Below are 24,789 nucleotides of genomic sequence, written 5' to 3'. Positions count from 1 at the left end.
AACACATTTTGATGATATCCTAAATAGTATTTTAGAATTTTACATAACATTTTATTCAATACCACTATATTTTTTAAATTTTATTTAAATTATTATTGTTGGATATCACTCCCTAAATATAAGGCAAAAACTTCTACTTTAAATATAGCAACAAACTTATATCAATAACAAAACAAAAAATAAAAATAAAAAATAAAAAAAAAAGTAACAAAGTATTTTGGCGGGAAAATTTTTTATATGATGATGACACGTGTAATTAGGGGATAACTACGGGGATTACTTTAGTATATAAAGTATAGAAGTATAGATGTTTGTGATTTTGTCAATAAAATTAAAAAAGTCAAAAGCTAAAAAAAAATTAGAACATAACAGAAACTATAATATTATTGTCCACAACTAAGTACACTATCTAAATGGGTATCTCGACTATCTGCGGCATCGACTAGGCACAAAATTAGTATGCTATATAATTGTGATATATTTTCCATATATATTTTACGATAAAATTTAGGAAAATAAGTCAGTAATATTTAAGGCTAGAATTAGGTTCTTTCTTGATAGGAAATTAAGAAGTTTTAAAATATTTAGAAAGTTTTATTTCCTACTCCTATTAGGATGCTAATGTTATACTATTATATAAGTAACAGATTAACAATATATTCATTGAGACTTTACCTAAAATTAAGCACTTTGAAATATTCAACAACTCAACTCGACTTAACTCAACTTGTACCCATTGGGCTCTACGCTGTCGAAAGTCACAATCCACAAGTCCACAACCCCCCGATAGCCTATACCTCCCTATTAAGTTAACATTGTCATTAACCTAATTAAGAAATTAGTGCTTATATTAGGAAAAAAGAAATTAAAAAGAAAAATTTAAAGCCATTGGTATGTGCCAATTGAATTGATCGACTCAACATATTCTAGAACTTTCTCTGTATCACTTTTAACTTCTTCTTTTGGCAATTTCTGCATGTAATAGTGTATTGATAATTTGATAACGAGTAAACTGCGAAATACTGTAGTTTCTGGGTGCACAATTCAACGTGATTTTTGATTTTTGGGTCGCAATTTTAGTTGCAAGAATTCAACTCCATGTCTCAGAATTCTGTAAGTTAGGTTTTTATTTCGTCGGTAAATTTATTTCTTAATTTTATTCTGGGTGCAAAATTATTGAATTTTTGTTATTGTTGTTGTATATTTCAGATGAATATTTGTCAAACTTGTGGCAGCAAAGGTTATGTGGATCTTCTAATTCACTGTGTTCAATGTCAGATCAATGCAGTTCATCGGTAAGTTGTATAATTTTTTCAAAAATTTATTTTTGTGATTATATGATTTGGGTGTATTTATGAGGAATTAGATTTTAGACTGTGTTTTTCTGCTTAGTTGAGTAGAATTCCGAAGAAATCTGTTGATATTATATATTATCAAGTATTTTTTTTTTCAATTTCCACAATTTCTCAAAATTTCTATTTTTAGAAGTTCATGGCTTCATGCAAAACTTTCATATGTTATGTGGCCAGCCACATTTTTTTTTTTCTTAAAAGAATGGTCAGGGTTACTTGGTCGGGGTTACTCGGTCAGTCATGGCCTCATGGGTTAACTCGGTTGGTTAGGGGTACTCGGTCACCCAGGGTTACTCGGTCAAGGGTTAGGTCAGGTCGGTCCTTGTTGGGATTACTCGTGTGTTAGCTGGCCCGTGTGTCCAGCCACACACAAAAGTTGCTGTAATTTGAAACTTTAATTTCTACTTAATTGAGATACACTACTATGAATTCTTGGTGAATTCAGTTCCCTTGGTAAATTTGAAGGGCAAATCACACTTGCTATTTTAATTGATACAAGTATAAGCTAAGTAATTTTCCAAAGTTTAGTGACATTGGCTTCTTGATCTATAAGGAAATATTGGAGGTACACTATTAATTCTAGGTTGGTGCTTGGCATTTTCGGTTCCCTTAGTCAATGAAGGGCAAATTACATTTGCTTTGTATTAGCTAAGTCATGATGATGTTAATCAATGTCATGGGTCATTTGGAAAGCTTAAGCATCGATCCTCAAGTGGGTAGAATAGGATCTAATATGTTGGAGTTTATTAGCCATTTCATAACTTATTGGCATCTTGGAGTTTGTTTTGTTCTCCTTATTCACAATTATTTTTGGATAACTAAGTTCAAATTAAATAAGTTTTGATAAGGGGTTGATAAGGGGAGCTATGTTCAAATTATCACTAAATTAAATTCTAGTAAAGTTTAATAAGTTTTGATGAGTTCATATTAGTAAAAATTAGGTAAATAGAACAATCCTTGGCCATTATATATGTTGGGTAATTGACATTCTAATTAACCTAATTTTGGAATTTAATTCCTGTGTAAACCAAACAAGCACTTCTAGCACATTTGATTAATGGTCATAAATAGTGGGCAAGGAATGGATATGTATGTAATTTTGTTGGGAAATTTTAGGTTCATTACCTTTTTTTTTTTTTTTTTTTTTTTATATTTTTTTTAGGGGTGAAAATAGGACTACCTCCTCAAATAAGTTCATTACCATTTCAATGGAATTCTACCTTCAAATATGTTTTTTTGTTCAAAAATTTCATTACCACACAATACTACAAAATGGTAATGGGTGGTAATGAAAATTTGTGAAGAAAAAGAGGTAATTTGAGGAGGAATACATACCATGGGGCATGGGTATTGGCCTGAAATTTTGTAAATGAACTTATAAAATAATTACCATTACTCCCATTTAATGCCAACTACCAAATGGGCCAGTTCATTTCAGGTTAAAAAACACACACAATATTAGATAGGATTTAGCTTATGAATTATGATCCTCTTTCATCATCTTTCATATCTTCATTCATTGGCAGGTATTGTGTAGATGGTCCTGCCAATATTGACGATGATGAAGTTAGATGGTCGTGTGAGGTTTGTGTTCCTCGAATGCTCGAGGCCTCTCCAGCAGTTAGAAAGAGTGAACGTATTGTTTCAAAAGTAGATCAAGAGACTCTATGTGGATTAGCTCGGAATAAATGTTTGAGTATGTCAAAGGTTGAAGAATCAAATTGTGTGAAGAAAAGAGCTAATAAGGGGGCTGATGACTCATCTACCTTGGATGAGATGAAAAAGGAATTTGTAAAAAGTAAAGAAGGAAATTTGAAGAAAAATGAAATTGCTTCAAAGATGGGAGGTTCTGAACCTTCTCTATTAGGGCAGAAGAAAAAGGTGAACTCTGCTAGTGGTGCAAAGAAGGAAAGTTCAGAACCTTCTGTGTTTACAGGACAAAATATTAAGGACTTGAACTCTTTATGTGGTGGTGAAGATCTACAAACAGATCAGGAAATGTATTTGGGTTCTCAGCTATCTGAGGAATCAGCCCATGGTGTGGAAAGAACAGATAAAGTTGATGAGATAAGGGGAGGAGATTCTGTCTCAGAGAGCTGGCATAAACATGGGCAATCTTTATCTGGAATTCATTCAAGTATTCTAGATGAACAGCAAGAAATTGGGTGTTCTCAAACCTTTAAACAGTCAGATGGTGCAGAAGACATAACTTCTGACAATATCGGGGAAACAAAAGCTGTTCCTGCTTCTCATCAAATGGATCAAACTCGTAGGAAGAAGAGGAGGTTGGTTATTTCTGTGGAATATTCTGATTCCGATGAAGAACCCGTTTACGTCAGGGCTGATCATCATAAGATTTTACCTAATGTTAGTGAGGGTTTAACTTATAAGCATGGTGAGCCTTCTGCAAAAGGTCTTGATCAACGGCGTCTAATGAAGTCACATGATCACTGTCCTACTCAACCATCTCCTAATATTAAGTCAGATGATTATATGCCGCCTCCAAAATTTTCCATAGATCATGACAAATGTGTCATCCCTCCACTGTCAAATGTAATGCCTGATATACGTGGCCCTGCGCAGCCAATAATGAATGCAGTATGGAGGTATCTAGTGTCTTTATTATTTGATCATCTGTTACTTTCTAGTTTTCAATGATGAGCGCTTCTGTTATTAGTCATCTGTTACTGACCATTACCTTTGTTGTTTTACTAGGGGATTTTTTAGCATCAGTGATGATGTGCATCCTATGTCTTTTAAACTTGAAGCTCATTTATCAAACAAAGCTCATGAAAAGGTTATCGGTGCTGCAAGTGCATTGCCAAATTCTCTTAGCTTTGAAATTTTCCAGAAGGCTGATGCATGGCCTAAGAGTTTTGAGATGGCACCTCCCAATGGTGACATGATTGGTCTCTATTTCTTTCCAGTGGATGAAAGGTAGTCTCCACCCTATTTGATTACTGTATTTTTTTATACCTCCTTTTTTTCTTTTAAGGCTTTGACTTATATCAGTTGATGCAGAGATGAGATGAGGTATGAGGTTCTACTTGACAAGATGATTGAGGATGAACTTGTGCTGAAATCTCGCATCAACAATTTGGAGCTTTTGGTTTTTTCTTCACAAGAATTACCTCGAGAAGAATGGAGTAAGTTGATACTTTTTTTTTTTAATTATTATTATTATATAAAACAATAGAGCTATGAGATTATATATTGGATGCAGCCTTTCTGTGGGTAAAATTATGTACATTTGATCCTCTACTTGCTTAGGGAAGGAGCATCTTAGTTTTTAAGGAGCATGGGCGATTCGGGGAGTTGGGGTAGTGTTGATACTGTATTTAAAAATGTACTTAACATTTTCCTACTTTTCTACTTTTTAGGATTCCGTAGTAAATACTATCTATGGAGTGTCTTTAAGCCTAAGCAAGAAACTTTTTTGACAAGTGGGCTGCCTGGTTCCCAAATCAGTGACTCTATGTACCACAAAAAGGATTTGGGCATTGCTGAGAAAGTAGGAGTTCAACGTGTCCTTCAAGCGTAGATAAACTGCTTGGGAGAAATAATCATTGATGAAGACAGACTGCTTGGGATAAAATGCAGTAGTCAGCTGTGATGAAGATAGACTGCTTGGGAGATTTTGTAAGCTTCGAGGCCAGTACATTATATATCTAGAGATGCTTCCTTTTTGAATCAAGAAAATGTACAGTACACATGAAAACAGACAGGGCAAGCCAAAGAAAAAGTGTAAGGATGCGCCTATTAGGATTTAGGAAGTTATTCACGTACACATAGTTCATACAAGTCTGATATGCCTCGGTTTTGAACATAGTTTTGCTTTGAATATGTTTACTATCAGCAATTTTGTAGGCCTGTGATTTATTTTTTGTAGCTCAAAATGATTCACTGCTTCCAGCTTGTGTGGTTGCATCGGGTGACATACTTTCATTCACCCAGTTTTTGGTGAAAGAGGATACGAGTGTTTGTACAGCATTGACAAGTCTTAATTACTCCTTTGTTTTTGTTTTTGTTTTTATTTATTTTTTTTTGTTTTTTGTTTTTTGGCAAAAGGTGAAGATAAAACATTTTTCAATTTAAATTTGATGACAGTATTCCTTGTTATCTATAGTATTATGGCTCTCTGGAGTTTTGGGACAATAGCATTGAGTCACTGTTTATATTTTTTGAGGAAAACTTTTGTATACACCCGGTTTTCAGTAATTTACTGTACATCGGGTACACTTTTGTCAGATTTAGTGTCACTTTTGTCAGATTTATCAATGAAGCATAAATAACTCTTATATATGTCAGGGTAACTTTTGTGCGTTTTAGTGTAACTTTTGCACATTTTATTGTCACTTTATAACGGATGATCAGTAATTTACTACAAGGAAGATCAACCGATGTCTGTGAAAGCCACTATGCTATGGATTTGTGGCAATGAAGGTAGTGAATTGAGACATAAACTAGTAGCCTTTAGTGGTTTTGCATTTGTGCAGTTTGCTACAATAGAAACATTATTGCATCAGCTGTATCTAGTCATTTTAGTGGAATCTTACAGCATTATTGTTGCATACTCCGTATAAGTAGCATTTTGGTGACGTAGGATGTGCACAACCATAATATTATATATTCACTCTATCCTTAAATTACAATTCTATCCGTCCTTAAATTACATTCCTACTTCTCTCTATTACTGAAGGAGTACTTCGTATCATTGAACTTATTTTTTGTGGTATCTAGTACTCCGCTAGTTAGGGGTATTATATCATTTATATGTACAACTGCGTATCTTATAAGCAAATTATACAATTTATGGATTAATATTTTTTGCAAATACTTATATTAGTGCTCCGTAGTTGTGATGTATTGTAGGACTCCATATGGAGTCGTATAACATAAACAGAGTAATTTTATACTCGATCTTTAGTTAGTTTAGAACTTTTGAATACTATTAGTGTGTATCTATAATGTATTTCGTAAGATTTAATTAATTGCAAAAGTTTTAAATTTAGCAAAGATTGACTGCGTAAATCATGTCTTAGAATTACTACATGTTCTAGCCTCTAGGTAACCCAACGTTAGAAGCATACTAACCTCTCTTCATATACTTCGTACAGTACTGAAATTTCCATTGAAGAAATTGACACTTTTATTAAATTTATTTATTTATTCTTACAAAAGAGTAAATTTTGCTACTCGTATTACATTTATACATGATCTCTCAAATTAAATACTCCGTATTATGAATGAAATAGTCATACATTTGCACACATTAAATCTTCGGTAAATTATGAATGAATGAAATAGTGATACATATATACACTTAAAAATATATAATCTTGAATCAAATCAAATTAGCAATAATACAAATTAATACAATGTACAAACCCTTCTAATTTCTCCTCCCAATATAAGTTAAATATTCATTAAAAAGAAAAATGGGAAAATTTTGGCCCAACTTATTTTCTCCCTCTTTAAGAAAACAAAGCTTGTGGAGTTGTGGATGCCAATTTCCAACTAACTTATACAGTTATACTCCCTATTCCCTAACCAGCAAAGTCTTCTTGAAACCCATTTTATTTTTATCTACCACGACAAAATCCTGTCTATATCGTTGTCCTCGACCAGTCGACTACATTTGTACTACTACTACCACAAAGACTTACTTCCAATTTTCCAAGTCTACAACTAATGAACACCATTCAAATTACACCCAATAAAATAATAAACCTACCAAAGTTACACTAAAATTTAAAAGTCAAAGTTGTTGAAGAGCTCACCAAAGGAAGAAGGAGAAGGAGAAACAATAGGAGCATTTGACAAAAACAGAGCTGAAGGACTTGGCATGAAGCTCATATTACTCATAAATGGACTCATCAACAATTCATTCATTCCAAACCATGCTTGATTCTCCACTGTATTAATCGGCGAAAACATCGCCGCCGAAATCCCCGGCAAATTCGCCGGCGCCGGCGATAAAATCCCCGGAAATTGACTCATATCCAATGTTTCAACCCCATCATTTCTCTCTCCTCCCATCATCATCATCATATCATTATCATTTTCACTACTTCTTCTCTCTCTCCTCTCCCTCTCACTCGGACTACTTCTCTCAATCGCTGCAAATCTCGCCGCCGGAGAAACAGGGACTTCGCCGGGAATAGTGGTTTCCGACGCCGTTGATTCTCGTCCGGTGAGATGTTGGACTATTGACCGGAAATTCGAAGCTTCTACGAAGATGGGTTTTGGGGAAACTGAGTAGATAATTACGGGTTGGTTTCCGGTAACCGGGTCTGGAGCTTGAGAAGCGGGTTTGGGTACAATCGGAGGTTTCTTGATTTTCTGAGAATTGTTGTTGATTTTAAGTGGGCTGGGCCGTGGGCCTTGGATCTGGATCTGATTCTCTCTCCTCGCCCTCTTAGCCGGCGGTTGCGGCGGCGGATTCATCTCGCCGGAAAATCGACTAGAACAGGGGAAGCGAATGAGTGATTTTTTCTTTCTTTTTTTTTTTTTTAAGGGAGAAATGGAATTTTAAATGGTGGGTTTTTTCGTTAGTATTAATTGGATTTCTGGGTTGAAAGATAAAAATCGGTGATTTTGAAAAAATGGGGGAGATTGGTTGGGAGGCAATGTATGAGTAGTGATATTAAATTTGTTTGTTGAATTATATGGGAAGGTCTGAGGAAAGAGAGAAGTCAATATGTGGAATAGTCAACACACAAGGTTTTTTTGTAATATTATATTATTAATTGGATTATGGATTACTTTGTTTTTTTTTTTTTTTTTGACGGGGGATTACTTTGTACTGGTATTTTATCCGTCCTACTTCGTATAAAAGACTACTCCGTATTTGTTTCGTCTAAGAGCCTATTCTGATTAGCTGAACTGAATTTATTAGAGCTTAACTGAATTTATTGGAGCTGAATTGAACTGAAAATAAGTTGAAGAGAACAGGCCTTAAAGACATATTCACATTTACTGAATTGAGTTTAAATGAAATGAAATGATCTGAACACATTTGTTTAACACACAACTTTTTTAAGTACGGCAAAAAAATTCTGTTTAACAGTATAGGGTGGTTTAAGAGTTTGGCAAAAAAAAAAAAAAAAAAAAAAAAGTACCATTATGTAGAATTTCTCAAACTAGAAATACTGTATACGTATAGTAAGTTTATAAATATTGCAAAATAGAAGCAGATGAAGCTAAGGGGTTGGAGTTTTACATAAAGTCAAAAACTATAGTTTGCTCTGACTAGTGGCAACAAGCCAACAATATTTAAAGGGGAAAGAAGAAAATTGGGGCATGGTGATTTGGAAAAGGGTAATAGTGAATGTTGGGGTGCGATGATAATGAGGGGCGTGCGGAATTAGATGCCGCCGATAAGGACATCTCTTTTAATGGTTTGGAAGTTGCTATACCATTGCCCAATGGGGATCATCAGATGATTGCACCATCATCACTAACTTATATGGTAAATCCTCTGTATATAGAGAAAAAAAAAAAAAAAAAAAAAAAAAAAAAAAAAAAGCAAATCCGTATATAGATGTTTAGTTATGGTAGATTCTTGATTTAGCTACAATTATTATTGTGTCGGTAAGAATATTTGAGTACAGGGCCTATGGTAACAATTTTTCATTACATGCTGGTTAGTTTAGCTAAATGGTTAGTTGTTTTGTTACTAGGGCATGTGAACTGAACTCTATGTAGTTCATCATACATTCATACTAGAATAAGATGATAAATCTAGCTGATAAGAATGTAAATTTTAATTATTTTGAAATAAATTTGTCATTTAACTAAAATTTCACAATAAGCTAATATAATAACCTTATTTTATAAGGTTGAGTACAAAGAACTCATTGAATCAAGTCATTTACAAATTAAAGTAACCAAAATAATGGATTCAATGATTTATTGCTAAAAATCTAAATTACTTGGTGTTTTTTTATCCTAAATAAATAATAAGTAGTGCAGTAAAAAAAAAAAAAAAACACGCCTTAGAGCAATGAATTTTAAATTAAGCTCAAGTACTCTATACTTCAAAATAGTTTCACCTTACATACTTAACCTATTAAGGCTCTTTAAATTAGCGAACTTATTCCATCGCTTGTAATCCTTAACTTTGATTATTAAGCTTATGTCCCCAAAAAAAAAAAAAAAAAAAAAAAAAAAAAAAAAGGAAAGAGTTGCTCCTCCTCGTCGACATGTGGCAACTAGCTTTTAGGTAAAAAAAAAAAAAAAAAAAAAAAAAAAAAAAAAAAAAAAAAAGATGAGTTGTAACTTGTAAAATACCAAACTGAAATTTTAGAGTATGGACTATTTCGTGACATCAAATGATCTAAATAAGTGGCTGGTTGGTAATGATACATGCTTTAAGCAAATAAGTAATTTCTTTTACAAGATTTGAAAATAAGAAATAAATTCAGGTTTGTAGATGTTACTCCAGAAAAGTAAAAGCTCAAATAAACAAATTTGGTCAATTTAATCAAAGTTTGAGGGTCAAAGACAAGTGGTCAAAATTCAAGAAACTAATACTAATGATTAGATTATTAATCCTAAAATTCAATTTCGTCAAGTTCTATGAAATCTGTTCGTTGAAGAAATTTAATTTATGATTTCAACTACTAATGGTGTGATTTGGGATATTTATTCATTTATTTTCACCATTTATTTAGCTGCTAGAATTAATCCTTGTAATGGTTTCGAGCAAACCTTTGTTGATGCTTTTCCACAAGGCTTGATTGCCTTGGCGGAGATCGATCTTCCTGTTTAATTCTAATTAGGCTCGTTGACCTTGTCCTTTTAAAAAAAAAAAAAAACATTTATTTTCACCATGAAATTATTTACTAACACCAACAAGTATCAACTTATCCATTTAAGATCAACTTAAAATTAACTAACAAATAAAGTATTTGATCAAATTATGATAATCCACAATTTAAAGTTTCTACTGATGCAATAATGCATTGATCAAGCTAATGAAGGACTACATCACAGTTTAGAAAGTAAAAAGACAATAGGGTAAATTGATAAAATGAGTCTCAAATTCATCTCATCTTCTTGTGGTATTAATATAACTCGGGAAAAAAAATATACTCCCTCCGTTTTTTTTTTATATGCATCACTTGGGAATGCACATAGTTTTAGGAGATAAATATTATATTGTGAGTGGGTGAATAAATTATTATAATAAAAGTATGATGGAGACCATGAAAGAGAAAGTATGTGAGAGAGAATAGATATTTTATTATTTAAGTGAGGACATAGAAGAGAGAGAAATGATAAAATAATTTGAGTGGGGTTTAAAGTAAGAGAGAGAAATAATAAACTATAGTATAACTTTACCAAATATAGAAGTGATGCATATAAAAAAAACACCCATAAAAGGAAAGTGATGCATATAAAAAAAAACCGGAGGGAGTATTATTCTTTATATACACCCTATATTCGCAATTAATATACATTATTTAATTATTATTATAGTTGCTCGTCAAACCATATTATACGTTCCAAATTGTCATTAAAAATGCTAGCTCATATATTGATGACAAGAACATTTATATTGTAAAAATTTAAGAATAATAATGATCACAACTTGATTTAAATAGAGAGTATTAAGTTTGTAAATGCATTAGCATTTTGTACAATATAAGATGGACTTAACATGTACATTATATAAGAACATATATTACAGTCATTTTTTTTTGTTTTTTTTTTTTTTTACAAGAGCAAAGAGACAAGAAAAAACAAATTAACTAAGATCAGACAGGGCGATACGACATCTTCTTGCGATGTCGTTTGCCCTTTGAATCTGATCTTTTGGGACTTTCAAAATTGCACATCTTAACGTAGCACCTACTTTCCTGATTTCCTTAATTATTCAGGCTATCGAAATATCCAATATCCTTACCAAGGTTGTCCTGCAGATTGTTAAGGATGGAGATAGAGTCCGAGAGCAGTAGAATTATATTCCCTCCTTCCCCTGTGCTTTGGCCCATTTCATTGCTTCCAAACAAGCCCATGCCTTACATTGAACCACTGATGCAGCTGCTCCACATTTCCCACCTTCCTCCACCGGGTTGCCCTGGCTGCTCCTCGTGACTGCCGAGCCAATCCCGGCCCTAGAGGTCCTCTTATCCCATGAACCATCTGCTTCCACTATGAAATTGTCATAACCACTATTTTCCTTTCTTAGTTGCACAAAGTTGAAGCCTGGGGGATTGATCGGGTCATCCCTGATTGTTGTCATTGTGGTATTGCCTTGCATTGTATTGGCTGCTACATTACGGTCATTGGCGATAGATGTATTCCACACAAAATGGTCATTGGCTAATACATTATTTATTGTGAGACATAAAAAGTAAAATAAGATCACCAATATTTATCTCATCTTTACAGAAATATATACTAAATACATATACTTTGTATTTCATTAGATGTATCATGCATGTACACACTAATATGGGATTACTATTTGTTAAGCAAAGGTAATTGGTATAGTAGTAATGTGTTCTGAATATCATAATAGGTTGGAGGAAATTTTGGAAAGGATAGATATTTGTACAATTGTACTCAATAATTTGCTTGATCTATATATTGCCAAATTTACCGCGGAAAGCTTCAATTATTTGCATGCTTACCAATTTACCATGAATCATTACCCGAATCATTAAAATTAGAAAGTTAATTAAAAGGATTTATGAGAAGGGAGCAAAAAGTAAAGCTAATCATAAGAAGTTTAGCTCGGTTGAATTTGAATACACCTTATATGTGAGAGATTTTGTATAGAGCAACTATACCAATTATGGTGTATTATAGAGTATTATAATACACCATATTTGCTCTATAGTCTATACTAAGAATCAAGACATAGGTGAATCAATGAATGTGATAAGTTAGGTTTTCTCAATCTTTTTCAAATTTTCAAACATTGGGAAATTTATGTAATTTGATACCGTTATTAAAATTTATTAATGTATGCTGAACTAAAGTTCATAATTGAGTTCGTGTCATAAAACATTTCATAATTGAGTAATAACTTTTAACAATTAATCTGGTGGCTTATTACGTGACCTTTTAATTGGAGTAACTTTGATTATTATGATACTCTTCCTTCGTAGTAAAATTATTAAGAACACGACATAATATATACAAGAGTAATCTGCGTTAGATACGAACTATTATATTGTCTGATTGTTAAAAAATTGTCGTATCTCACACGTTACAGTTACAATCATAAAATACAAATTTGTGCGGATTTATTCATGGATTTCCTCCATGAATACAACGTTATATTCTTAACAATAGTTATGACTTTTGAAACTTTACAAGAAGATAATTTAGCTCAAAACCTGCCTGATTATAGTCTCATTTTAGGTATAAAATGCCACATATCATGTATTTCAACCAACCAATTAATGCTCTCATGAACGTTTCAACTCAACTTGTCTTTCAATTCTCTATCTATCTCACTTGATCTCGTTACGGTTTATCCAACTTGTCTACATTCAAAATCATTCTAACCGTTCCACTGTCCTTTATCCCGTATAACATAAAAAAGGAAAAAAATCACCATGATAATGGCATTAATTATATAGAGCAAGATCCAAAAATCTTCTATTTCACACTTTGCTATCCAAATACAAATACCCATGCCAAATACCAAGTACCTTCCCAAGAACCTTTCATACACAAAAGCTCAATTAGTGTGAGTAATTTTCTCATCTTCTTTCACCCCCTTATATAAACCTAACATGTATTCAACGGCTAAAAACTCAATACAATAAAAATAATACTAGTACAAAGAAAATACTTTCAAACTTTACTAGAAAAAGTAAAATAAAAACCCCAAAAAATTAACATAAAAACCTTTTCCTCCCCTTTCTTCTATTCCATCGTCAACAAAAACAAAATTAAACAAAATCATTTTTCAATACAATTTTTTTCTTCATTAATTTCATTTTTTTCTCTAATTTTTTCTCAATTACAATGCAATTCTTACAATCATGAGCTCCACCACCACCGCCACCACCAAAACCCCACCTCCCACCACCTCAATTTTCTGAAAATCCACCCAAAATTCCGGGTCAAAATCACCCGACCCACATAATTTCCACCCCATTAAACCAAAATCAAACACAAACCCAGTTAAAAATGTCACCTTTTAGCCTAACCCAGAAGCAATTCCCGATCAATGGATCGGTTCATCGGACGGCGGCGCCATCTCCGGCGAGCTCATCATCGGAGACGACAAAGAAAGAACGAAAGTACAAAACAATAGCGGAGATTTACGCAAAGGCAAAGTATGCAGTAGTAGAAAAAGAAGACTATTCCGATATCAAATGCGTGGAATGTGGTTCGGGTGATGGTGAAATGGAGCTCTTGTTATGTGACAAATGTGATAAAGGCTTTCATATGAATTGTGTCCGACCCATTGTTACTCGGGTCCCAATCGGATCCTGGCTTTGCCCGTCTTGCTCCGGCCAGCCTCGAGTAAGAAGTAGGGAACCACTTTGAACCTCAATTTTTATTTTTTATTATTGGAAAATAAGTTTTGAATTTTTTTAGTTATTTTGGGTTTTTATTTTTATGTGTCATGCATGTGTAAATTTTGATAATTTTATTTGGGTTTTTTTTGTAATTTGATTAAAAATAAATAAATTTTGTATAGGTTTGTCGCAGAAGAAGATTATAGACTTTTTTAAAATTCAGAAGAGTAAGGAAGTGGAATATGAATGTACTTCTTCTCAAGGTAATATGACTAATGAGTGTTCAATTGTTATGTTTTATTTGGTTGTGTATACTCTTACAAATGGATGTATTTTGTTTTCTTTATTGAATATTATATTTCAAAAAGAAAAAAGTTTTATTTTTTGAAATGTAGCTATTATTTTTATATTGGTTGTCAATTTGTTATGAATTATGATCAAAGGTCAACATATAAAGTTGCACATAATATCAAGGATGAGTATTACTAAATTGTATATTTTAAAAAATTATTAATAGTAGAATTTAGAAGGATTTCTTTTAACAAAAAAATAAAGAGAGATTTTTGTTTGATTTCGATTCAATGATGTGATAATCGTAGATTAAATCGGTTGTTTGGAGTATCAAATTAAAATGATGAAAGTATTGAAGAGTTTGATAAATATATAAAAGCAACATAATGTTACTTGATTGTTGATCTTATCAAAACTCAAGTATAAGCAAATAATTTTATTTTATTTTTTGTTTTGAGAAATCAAACTAAAATGGAAAGTATTGAAATTTAAGTAAGAATTTGATAAATTTACGTAAGCAAAGAGTTACATTTGATAAACTTATGAAAATAAGATTGTTGTTTAATAAAACAATCAAGATAAAAGCATTCAAACATAGCAAATTTTTCATTATGTGTCTTGTAATAAACTTGAATTGAAAGTGTTTACATTTTTGTAAAGATTTTTGTTTAATTGAAGTGAAACCCTAATTTTACATTATGGAATGTTGATTTGTGTCATTATAAAAGGACGTTTGCATGTGTGAAATGATTTTGGAAGATACGTCATATTTTAAAAAAATTTGTGCAGTTTCAAATGAAAAATTATTGATTTCTTAAAAAAAATCCAACATATAGTTATTTAGCCAACTTAAATCATTAAAAATTTATGTATGATAAAATAATAAGTTTTTTAAATCAATTATGAAAAACGTAGAGTAGTCAGAGCTTTCGAATGTAGCATGACGTAACGAGTGGTTATTTTAACTTAAATTTCTAATATCAAGTATGTATTTGGTAATTAGGTAGAATACTTTTAATTCGACTATTAAGATTACGATTTTAAATTGATGATAGAGAAATAAATGTTATATGGTGGAGAGAAACAACAGAATGATTGACAATTTATTTTTCAAAAACATTATCATTGAATATATGTATCTTATTTATAATATTATGAGCCATATTTTATGTTTTATATAAAGTTGTGTTTTCTACCTGATTTTTTAGATCTTTTAATGTTAACAATTAGAAGAAATTAACATTAATGAGAGGTAAATTGTATATATATTGTGGCACGTAATTTGTTTTCATAATCTATTACTACCTCCGTTACAGGTTATGTGCAACGATTTGACATAAAGTAGAGAGGGAAAATGTCTAATCGTTGCACATAACCTGTAACGGAGGTAGTATAATCTTTTTTAGTGTATGTTTATGAAATTTAAAATGTCTTAGTTGTGTTTTTTGTGAATTGTATACCTTAAACCAATTTTCTCATCCTCATTCTCTCAAAACATTCATACATGTGAGATGTGACATCAAAGTATAATCAACTTGACATTGATCAATGTTAAAGATCTCTCCAATTCTTTACATGAACCTCTTGTGCCTTTTAATAGGATCTAAACCCCTATAACCTCCTTGAGATGTGGCCAAAATAATTTCTACTTGGCACTATACATTATGTATTTGTAGATGTGGATAATCCCTAACCACAAATCTGACCTAAAACCCTAGAACTTTCTAGACAATTACGGAGATATATGGATAACTACAGAAGTAATTACATGAGATATCTATAATCGTACCCTACAAGCTCACTATGTCAACAAACTAGCGTCTTTTCATTTGTTCTATGCATATATCTTGGACTCCTATGCCTAAGAACCATTCTAGCCCAATTTGTAAGCTTAGTAACCAAGTACTCTACAGTTTTTTTGTTTTGTGCTCCAGCACTTCTAGAGTTTCCTACAAATTAGCTTGCTCCTCTACTTAAGCTTAGTAGGAAATACTTGGGCACCCTATGTCCTTCACTCTGTTTGGTTGGGGAAGAGACAACCTGACTACTAGAATTCTCTTGTCAGCTGCATGTTATGTAATCAAATCAACGAAACTTTGTAGAACCATAGTTTGGCTATTGCTGGTGTTAATATCTCTGTACTGTCCTTATTTCACAGTATTTTATAACTGATTCTCATCCAATATGCTTCTAATTAATAGTGGGTTGCACTGCTCTTACTCTGGAACCAATTACTGCAATTTGATACTTTGATCCTTTTTGGCATTCTGTCCATGTTAAATTTGCGTAAGAGATGGTCAACCTGGGAAAGTGTGTGACCTGATTCTTGGCTCTTTTAGTTTATGTATTGCAGAAATAGAAAGATAAATTTCTATTTGTCAATTGCATCTGGCAAAAGATTCTTCAGTTTAGCTGCATTGTCATATAGAAGCATAGACCGTTCTCAGTTATTGGTATGCTAGACTAGATATGCCTACTCACTCTAATTATGAAGACTCTTGATATGGATAGATAGAGTAAAAGGCAAATTTGGTAAAAGTTGTTTATTATTGGGGACATAACCTTTTGATGAACTGAAAACGTAATATTATATGCATATCCTTAATGAAGAATAAGCTACTGGTGTGAAGTGTAGTTAGCATTTGTACTTACTTTTAACACGTATCTTTATTGTATTATGGTTTTCAAATTGCACGAAAGGCTCTCAGCACTGCATATAGTGCTTATTATGAAAGTATATCCTCTCATTACTAGTGAATTCCTTAGCATTAATGTAAGTATGTTCTCTAGTGGCAATTTCTGGGGATTGTATTATTAAGTAATTATACGACTATAAGGGTAGACTGAATAGCCTTTTCAAACTCAGTTGGAGACTTGGAACCTCACCGTGGGGGATTTCTTTGCTGCTTTAGTGCTTAGGATCCTATTAGCCAGGCTCATATAGTGGATTAAGGTTTGACTAGGTTTTATTTCGATCCATGACTACATTTAGCTTAGCCTAAATGTGTCAAAGATAAGACCTTTTTATTTTTTCCTACTCCTGTCTTTCAATAAACTAAAGATTTGGGGATAAATTCCTACAATATTGTATTCCTTTTGGGTTAGTGATTATTAAGCATAACTGGAATAATAATACTGTAATACAAAAGCATGTGGTATTTGATCTGCACGTAAGAACTAACATTGAGAACTTGCTGAACTCTCACTGCGGTGTGATTGACAGAGTCTGATAGCTTCGGGTTGATAGGATTGGATTTATTCTTCATGGCTTTCTTTGTTGCAGAGTTAGTGCTTGAAAGTCTATAACTTGAATTAATGTTTTTGACAACTTGTATTTCTGTGTGAACTTTTAAGAAGTTTATGACGTATATGGCAAGCAACTGTGAACAAACTTCTAATAAGGCATGTCGTATGCATATTATCTCTATAAGATCTGTATCTCGTGGATTGATTTTACTACCTAATATTAATTATATCAGATATATGCACTCCTAGACTGAAGTATCAATTTGTTTCTCAGATACCAAGAAGCGTCGAAGACGCCCTGGCACATTGGTTTGCTATAAGAAGAAAAAGAGGAGATTGCTTCCATATGTTCCAACTGATGATCTAGCTCAAAGGTTGGAACAAATGGGTTCTCTTGCTAGAGCTTTGACTGCATTAAAAATGGAGTTCAGCAACGATTTGACCTACGTGCCTGGGATGGCTCCAAGATCTGCTAATCAGGCAATATTGGAAGATGGAGGAATGCAGGTGCGAGCTCATCTTTGCCACTTATATTCATTACGAGAAACTGAAAAAAATCCCTCCTATTCACAAAATAATTAATACGAAGTCATTCAATTTATCTCTTTAATCCCTTACTGAAACTGAGCAGATCCTTATTAATTAAAAAGATTCATGGGAAATTTGGTGCGCTGATTTATCATTTTGCCTTTGTTTATTGTGTTTTGTTTTGTTATAGGTACTGTCCAGAGAGGATTATGAGACAGTAAAACACTGCAGAGCTATGCTCAGAAGAGGCGAATGCCCACCTCTATTGGTAGTTTATGACTCGTGTGAAGGGTACTTGATCTTGAGCCACATATTCTTTCATTGTTCTCAGTTTGAAGCTTGATTTTGCTTATTATGAAATGTGGATGCAGGTACACTGTTCAGGCTGATGCCCCGATCAAGGATATGACAATCTTAGCGGAATATGCTGGAGATGTGGATTTTATAAAAAATCGGGAACGGGATGACTGTGATAGTTTGATGACCCTTCTTCTCGCGAGTGATCCATCTAAGAGTCTGGTTATTTGTCCTGACAAGCGTGGAAATATTGCTCGGTTCATCAGCGGCATCAACAACCATACACCGTAAGCTCTTTTGTTTTCCTTATTTTGCTCTACCATTAGCCAATGTTTATGTCCAAACGAATTCTAGAAAAGGAATTTTGGGACTGCATTTTCATATAAAATAAAGAGGTTCACTGGAGTGCTTTTTTAATGTAGGGAAAGTAAGAAGAAACAGAATCTCAAATGTGTGAGGTATGACGTCAATGGTGAATGCTGTGTCCTTCTAGTTGTCACCCGTGACATTGCCAAGGGTGAGAGGCTGTACTATGATTACAATGGGTATGAGCACGAGTATCCGACTCATCATTTTATCTGAAGACTCCTGCACAGAGGCTATCGTCTAATTTGGAATTCAGAGACATCCCTGTAGTTTCGCCAGCTCTATAGGCTATCGTCTAATTTGGAATACAGAGACATCCCTGTAAGTTCACCGGCTCCATTTGAGGGTAAATAATCTTCAGGTTATCATTGATGCACAGCCAAACATTTTTTATTCTCCTTTTTTTTTTCTTCTCTTAGCAAGCTTCTTTTGCTCCCCCTCTCTAATTTTAAGTGAAAGAAATTTATCCAGCCAAATTTATTAGATTTTCTAGGGTATTTTAGAGGTCCACAGTGTGGACTTAAGAGAACTATAGAGCAGCAAATTGTTTTTTGTTTTTTTTTTTTTTTTTTTTTTTTTTTTTAAATATAGGATTCTGATTATGATGGATGGTCTCTGGCTGGAACTCAATTTTAATGACCATCCTGATTTCGGACCACAGGAAAAAATGAAAATGATTCATTTTTCATTCTAATCTCAATTTTCTCTTTATGTATTAATTTCTGTGATGCATTTCCATAGTATTATCTTCGCTTACTGTACCTGCTGTAGTTAGCACATCCAGATAATTTACTTGTATATGTTCATGCATGTGTGGTTTTTGGTGCATTAAGAGGCCAATACAATGGTATCGATGTAGACAGGATTCAGTTCCACACCCCAAGAATATACCAACTTAGCTAGTCGGCATTCACTGTGTGTATGTGTCTGTATTAAAAGGGTGTCTGGCAGTCTGGTTTTCAACACATTGCAGATCTTGGGAGTGTCTCCTGTAGGTCTAATTGAAAATCTCGAAAGCTAGCTTGAAGGGTAAGTCTAATAGGATCGATCCATGGCAGCTTGGGTGAACATAGCATACAACTTCATGGCTTCGTTTAAGGGTCATGAATGGTTCATGCAGTGTTTGCGAATTGTGCTTAACCTTTCAAGCCTTGTGCAAGCACTGCACACACTATCCATTCATGACACTAGAGTCTAGGACTTGCAAAGGCTACAATGATGTACCATTTAGTCTGGATCCGGGTCTGAGCCCATTAGCCGAGAAAATGGTGCACTAGAAGGTTGGGTTGGGCCGTAATTAGCCCATTATAAAGAACCTACTTACTTTAATGAGTTTTGCTTTATGCCTAATAAATTATGGTGTGATCAAAGCATAATAATGTCAATTTTAGTGGTTTAACCATTCGGAAACTTTTTCCAACACTTAGTCCAATCTTATTACAACTTTTATAAGTACATAGTCACATACTCTCTCATTGGTTGCTTTTGATAAAAGGAAAAAAAAAAGGTTAAAAACCTTTCTTTTTTATCTTTTAAATTTTTAATATTGAAAATGTTCACTAAACTTAGTTACTTTGATCATTAAGCAAAAAAACTTTGACATGTAGAATTATGTTGTCAAAATAAATCGAGTTAATAATAAAAAGTTAAAGTGGGACAATTTATAATAAATACTAGTGGTATTTGACTATTTTCTATATATCTTTTGCATATAAATCAAGCTTTATTTTTTTCAATTGATCCACCAAAATTTAGATACGAACCTATCGAATTATCCTAGGTAACATTGTCAAGAATTTTGCATAAAAAAAAATGAAGAACAAAAAAGAGAAAATTAAGACCAAAACAAGAAGAAAAATCCAAAGACACAAAAATAAAAAGGACGGACCAAGTTGGTTGAAAACTTAGAATGTTATGTATGAATTCAATTTGCACGACAAGGTTGTTTGTAGCTGAACTGATTAAACGGGCTCATAAATTCTGATTTTTCTAAGGAATTGTCATTTTTTTTTTTTTGGCTACTTCACCTAATATGTAAAGTTGTAAACCATAGGGTTTTTTGTACATTGCACTCTTCTTTTGGCTCCAAAATTTTTGATAGACATTGAAGTTATGTCTTATGTACAATTACAAAATTAGGGCCTGTTCTGTTCCGTTGAAATTCAGTTCAGTTCAGTTCAGTTCAGCTCAGCTCTTAATTTATGTCTAATGATATTGCTAATGATATAAAGCCAAATTTCATTCTTTTAAGCTCTTATTACTACGACAAAAACAACAACAACAACAACAATAATAATAATAATAATAATAATAATAATAATAATAATAATAATAATAATATATTATTATTATTATTATTAACAATAATAATAATAATAATAATAATAATAATAATAATAATAATAATAATAATAATAACAATAATAATTGAAATAATAATACTAATAATAATCATCAATAAATAATAATAATAATAATAAATAGTATATGTGTTTAAAATGTTTAGAGGTTTCAAGTTTTTAATATATTTTCCATACATTTTATAATATATTTTGCATACATTTTATAATTATAATTATATAGTATTTTTTTGTAAATATTTTAATATGTACATTTGTATATACACATATGTATAGTAATAAATAATCAATAAATAATCAAAGATCACTAATCCGTAGTTAAAAATCACTAATTAATAAGTTTTGTTCAGTTCAGTTCAGTTCAGCTGAGTTCAGTCAATCGGAACAGGCCTTTATATTAAGAAAAAAATTATGTTTCGTCTTCAATTTAAAAGCCGACGATGAAGCTAGCAAGATTAATGCAATAATGCACTATACAATACATAGTAAAGTAATTGACTACTAGTTTTAAAATAGAGATTTTGTTATAAAATTAGAAGTGTGATTTGTATTTTTACTACAATTGCATTAATATATACTCAACAATAATTTTTTGAATAAATGAAAACTCATTAATTTGGAAAAAAAAAAAATCCAATCGTGAGAGTAATATTTCTATTAATAAGCATATTTTGGTAAGCAAAAATTAGTTGTAAAACTTTTTAATTACTCTGTAATTTGTACGAAGTGTATACAAATGCCTTCAAAATTAAAATAAATACTTTATCCACCCAATATTGTTCGTTAATTGTCATTACTTTCACTCAAAATGTTTTGTTAATTATTAAAGAGCTTGGATTACTATATTCGATGTCTTAGAAGTGCCCTCCAATCTACTCGTATAATTTAATCTTCCAAACTTACCAAAACACTTTTCCAAAACTAAAAATAAATACTCTTGACGTGTATTAATGATATAAATAATAAGTACTCCGTATTTGATCACAAGTTTTAAATCCTAGTCTATAATTCTTTACATACTTAACTAAGATAAATGACATTCATAAACTGAATATATACCTTCATTCCACTTAACTTTTCAATATATATATGTGGATTATGTAACACTTTCTATAATAATGATGCTTAAAACATAAACACTTAACTAATTTCAATATATATATATGTGGATTATGGATTTATGGATAAATTCAATAAATATATGGATTATGGATGACATCTATATATATGTGGAATAATAAATTGATCCCAAGGAATAAATAAGGTTTATCCCAAATAATAAAATCCAACTTTACTTTCTCCAAAGATTAGTGACTGTTTATTTATTTTTGAAAAACCAAAGGATATTCCGCAAAATTCCCCACAATGACCTCATCTATCACCACTTGACCGTAATTGTAGCTTAGCTCTCCACACCTCCCACCATCACCCCCATCTCTCCCTACAAATACCCACCAAATTATTTGTATCAAACAATAATTATAATTATACTACAAATTAAAGTAAGAAATTTATAATATTTTCCTAACAAAAATATAATGGGTAGTTTAGAAGAAGAGAAGCTCTTAGAAATGGTTCATGATTTCATTGAATCATCCGACTCACAAACTTCTTCATCTAACAACTTTTATAATCCTCCTAATACCCATAAACATGCTCATTTTCTTCATTCTACAAGATTCTTCACACTTCAAGTAAGTCATTCACGTTGATATAGTTATAAATCAGTACTCACTCCGTCTCTAAATGTTGTTCTTATTTTAACGTGCTTGTTTAATAAGGAACAATATTTAGACATGAAAGGATTATTAGTTTTGTTACATATTTTTTCTTATTATATTAATGATTTTTTTTCTTGTTGGATCATATTAGGAGATTCTAGGGAAGAAGACAAGAGAAGAAAATAATATCCTTGAAAGAGTAGAGAGGCTTATGAAGAACAAAATGGAAATGGAGAAAACAAGTCGAGTAAAGAAATGGGTTGTGAAGTGTCTTAAGTTGGAGGGTATTTGTGCTTCACTTTGTCACACTTCTTGGGTCACTACCCCTTCATGTTCTTGTGGTAATTAACTTTATCACTCATCTCTTCCTAATTACTCGTAATTAAGTGTTAATATTTCCTTTCATGTATGCGTCATGTTACGACGTTATGACATCATTGTTGATTTATTAGCGAAAAGGAAAAAAGTTTTAATAGCTTCAAGTAATTTTAGTTAAATTTGGTATTTTATTAAGTTTTGAAATATGCGAAAATTTGGATAGTCTAAATAAACATAGATCATACTATCCATACCCAAAGATTGATCTCAAAAAAATGTTATGGGGCCTTTTGGTATTTGCTCGTTATTAAACTTCTATGATGCACATAAATTACAACAATATATACGCCTTTATTTAAATGCACCTAGATCTATTTGAATCCGATCGAGTATATATTATAAGAATTATTGTGTAACATCATATATACTTCATTTTGTTAATTTGTAACAATATTCTTTAATTAGTTTAGTAAGATAACTTTTTTCATCCCACTAAATTATGTTTCGTATACCTTTTTAATCCTAAGAAAAAAAAGGTAAGACTTTTACCCTTCGAGTACATTTAATAATGCCAATTCAATTAGTTTAGTAATCAATGATATGATGTGATTTTACTATATACTTTCATTATTCATAAAATTTGACAATTTACATACCTTTACAAATTATCAATGTTTTGCCAAATTATCTATAGTGTATTGTTTAAGTTTCATTCTAGATTTCTATTGTAACTCTTCCTATTTTATGAATTAGCAGGAAACTATGAATATATTGAAGTATATAAGGGAGATGATGCAAAAGGAAGGTCACAAAAACTAATAGTGGACATTGATTTCAAGTCTCAATTTGAAGTAGCAAGGCCAACTCAAAGCTACACACAACTCACTAGCAAACTTCCAATAATATTTGTAGGAAATGAAGACAAGTTAAACAGGATAATTTCTCTCCTCTGCTCAGCTGCTCAAGAATCCCTTAAGGAGAGGGGCCTCCACATCCCTCCTTGGAGAAGGCCCACTTACATGCTATCCAAATGGAAACTCTCGAATTCCCCTTGTTATAATAATCTATCCGTCTCTATTTGTTCTTCATATTCATCAGAATCTATTCGAGAGACTAATAACATCAAAGTAGAAAGATTAAATTGGAATGAAGAGAGTAACAGTAATAGTAATTGTAATTATGGTAGTAATTCGAGATTAGAGAAGTGGGACCCACAAAATGTGAAAGGGAGGAGAAGGGGAATGGGAGGTGGGGGGTCAGGATTGTCCAATCAATTTTCCAACTTGAGCATCAATTGTTGCTAGTAAGAAGAGTGTTGTGGGTGTCCAATCAATTTTTGGGATTGTTATGATTCATAAGTTTTGTAAGAATATTGGTACATGTATATTAAAGAGTGAGACACATGAATAAAGTGATATTTCTTTATTTATCAGATTGTCACTATTGTCTGATGACACATTTTTTAAGTAGCTAGAGTTTTATTATTAATAGATTATGGTGGATAGAATTTTGTAAATAGTCATCTTTCCATAAGTTAATTTATAGTATTGATGTGGTGATCAAAGCCCTTTGCATAAGATCAATAATTGAGACCCTATATCTTATAGTTTATTTAATGTCTCAAAGCCCTTACAAGTCAAGTAATCAAATAATGCTTGTACAAAGATCGAGCTATTCTAAACAATGAGCAAGAAGAATACAATCCCATCAATAATTGAGTTACTTTCTAAGATCAATATGTTATTTAACAACAAGCAAGTAACACAAATCTAATTGAGCTACGGGGTTTTCTTATGTATTGTTAAGATTGCAAGTCTAATAG

The 24,789-nt window shown here is 32.1% G+C and overlaps 4 protein-coding genes across 4 annotated transcripts; 3 read left to right on the top strand and 1 right to left on the bottom strand.

Moving 5' to 3' along the window:
* The first annotated feature begins 959 nt into the window (after window positions 1–959).
* On the top strand, window positions 960–5,405 carry LOC145625482 (uncharacterized). The gene is made up of 6 exons (XM_081678512.1): window positions 960–1,113; window positions 1,210–1,295; window positions 2,879–3,958; window positions 4,068–4,289; window positions 4,374–4,498; window positions 4,733–5,405. The coding sequence occupies exons 1-6, from the start codon at window positions 1,099–1,101 to the stop codon at window positions 4,891–4,893; spliced, it is 1,689 nt and encodes a 562-aa protein (XP_081534638.1). The 5' UTR covers window positions 960–1,098; the 3' UTR covers window positions 4,894–5,405.
* A 1,265-nt stretch (window positions 5,406–6,670) lies between these two features.
* LOC145625474 (protein MKS1-like) lies at window positions 6,671–7,992 on the bottom strand. Its single transcript, XM_081678505.1, has one exon. It carries the CDS (start codon window positions 7,797–7,799, stop codon window positions 7,104–7,106), a length of 696 nt encoding a protein of 231 aa, XP_081534631.1. The 5' UTR covers window positions 7,800–7,992; the 3' UTR covers window positions 6,671–7,103.
* Window positions 7,993–13,320: 5,328 nt separating this feature from the next.
* LOC145625465 (putative Histone-lysine N-methyltransferase ATXR5) lies at window positions 13,321–19,089 on the top strand. Its single transcript, XM_081678503.1, has 6 exons — window positions 13,321–13,851; window positions 14,023–14,103; window positions 17,652–17,884; window positions 18,096–18,196; window positions 18,277–18,489; window positions 18,625–19,089. Exons 1-6 carry the CDS (start codon window positions 13,506–13,508, stop codon window positions 18,782–18,784), a joined length of 1,134 nt encoding a protein of 377 aa, XP_081534629.1. The 5' UTR covers window positions 13,321–13,505; the 3' UTR covers window positions 18,785–19,089.
* Window positions 19,090–22,280: 3,191 nt separating this feature from the next.
* Window positions 22,281–24,399, top strand: LOC145625457 (uncharacterized). The gene is made up of 3 exons (XM_081678496.1): window positions 22,281–22,622; window positions 22,801–22,990; window positions 23,724–24,399. The coding sequence occupies exons 1-3, from the start codon at window positions 22,467–22,469 to the stop codon at window positions 24,269–24,271; spliced, it is 894 nt and encodes a 297-aa protein (XP_081534622.1). The 5' UTR covers window positions 22,281–22,466; the 3' UTR covers window positions 24,272–24,399.
* Window positions 24,400–24,789: the final 390 nt, after the last annotated feature.

This window comes from Chenopodium album, chromosome 1 (assembly GCF_948465745.1).
Source record: "Chenopodium album chromosome 1, dcCheAlbu1.1, whole genome shotgun sequence".
NCBI lineage: Eukaryota > Viridiplantae > Streptophyta > Magnoliopsida > Caryophyllales > Amaranthaceae > Chenopodium > Chenopodium album.
The sequence above is the reverse complement of the archived record's forward strand: the minus strand, read 5'-3'. Positions and strand labels throughout refer to the sequence as shown.

Coding starts and splice junctions, on each gene's coding strand:
- LOC145625482 (XM_081678512.1), top strand. Junction 1,296..2,878: donor CAGATCAATGCAGTTCATCG/GTAAGTTGTATA, acceptor ATTCATTGGCAG/GTATTGTGTAGATGGTCCTG. Junction 4,290..4,373: donor TTCTTTCCAGTGGATGAAAG/GTAGTCTCCACC, acceptor CAGTTGATGCAG/AGATGAGATGAGGTATGAGG.
- LOC145625465 (XM_081678503.1), top strand. CDS start 13,506: ATGTCACCTTTTAGCCTAACCCAGAAGCAATTCCCGATCAATGGATCG. Junction 14,104..17,651: donor TGAATGTACTTCTTCTCAAG/GTAATATGACTA, acceptor TTTGTTTCTCAG/ATACCAAGAAGCGTCGAAGA. Junction 18,197..18,276: donor GTTTATGACTCGTGTGAAGG/GTACTTGATCTT, acceptor ATGTGGATGCAG/GTACACTGTTCAGGCTGATG.
- LOC145625457 (XM_081678496.1), top strand. CDS start 22,467: ATGGGTAGTTTAGAAGAAGAGAAGCTCTTAGAAATGGTTCATGATTTC. Junction 22,623..22,800: donor CAAGATTCTTCACACTTCAA/GTAAGTCATTCA, acceptor GGATCATATTAG/GAGATTCTAGGGAAGAAGAC. Junction 22,991..23,723: donor TACCCCTTCATGTTCTTGTG/GTAATTAACTTT, acceptor ATGAATTAGCAG/GAAACTATGAATATATTGAA.
- LOC145625474 (XM_081678505.1), bottom strand. CDS start 7,799: ATGAATCCGCCGCCGCAACCGCCGGCTAAGAGGGCGAGGAGAGAGAAT.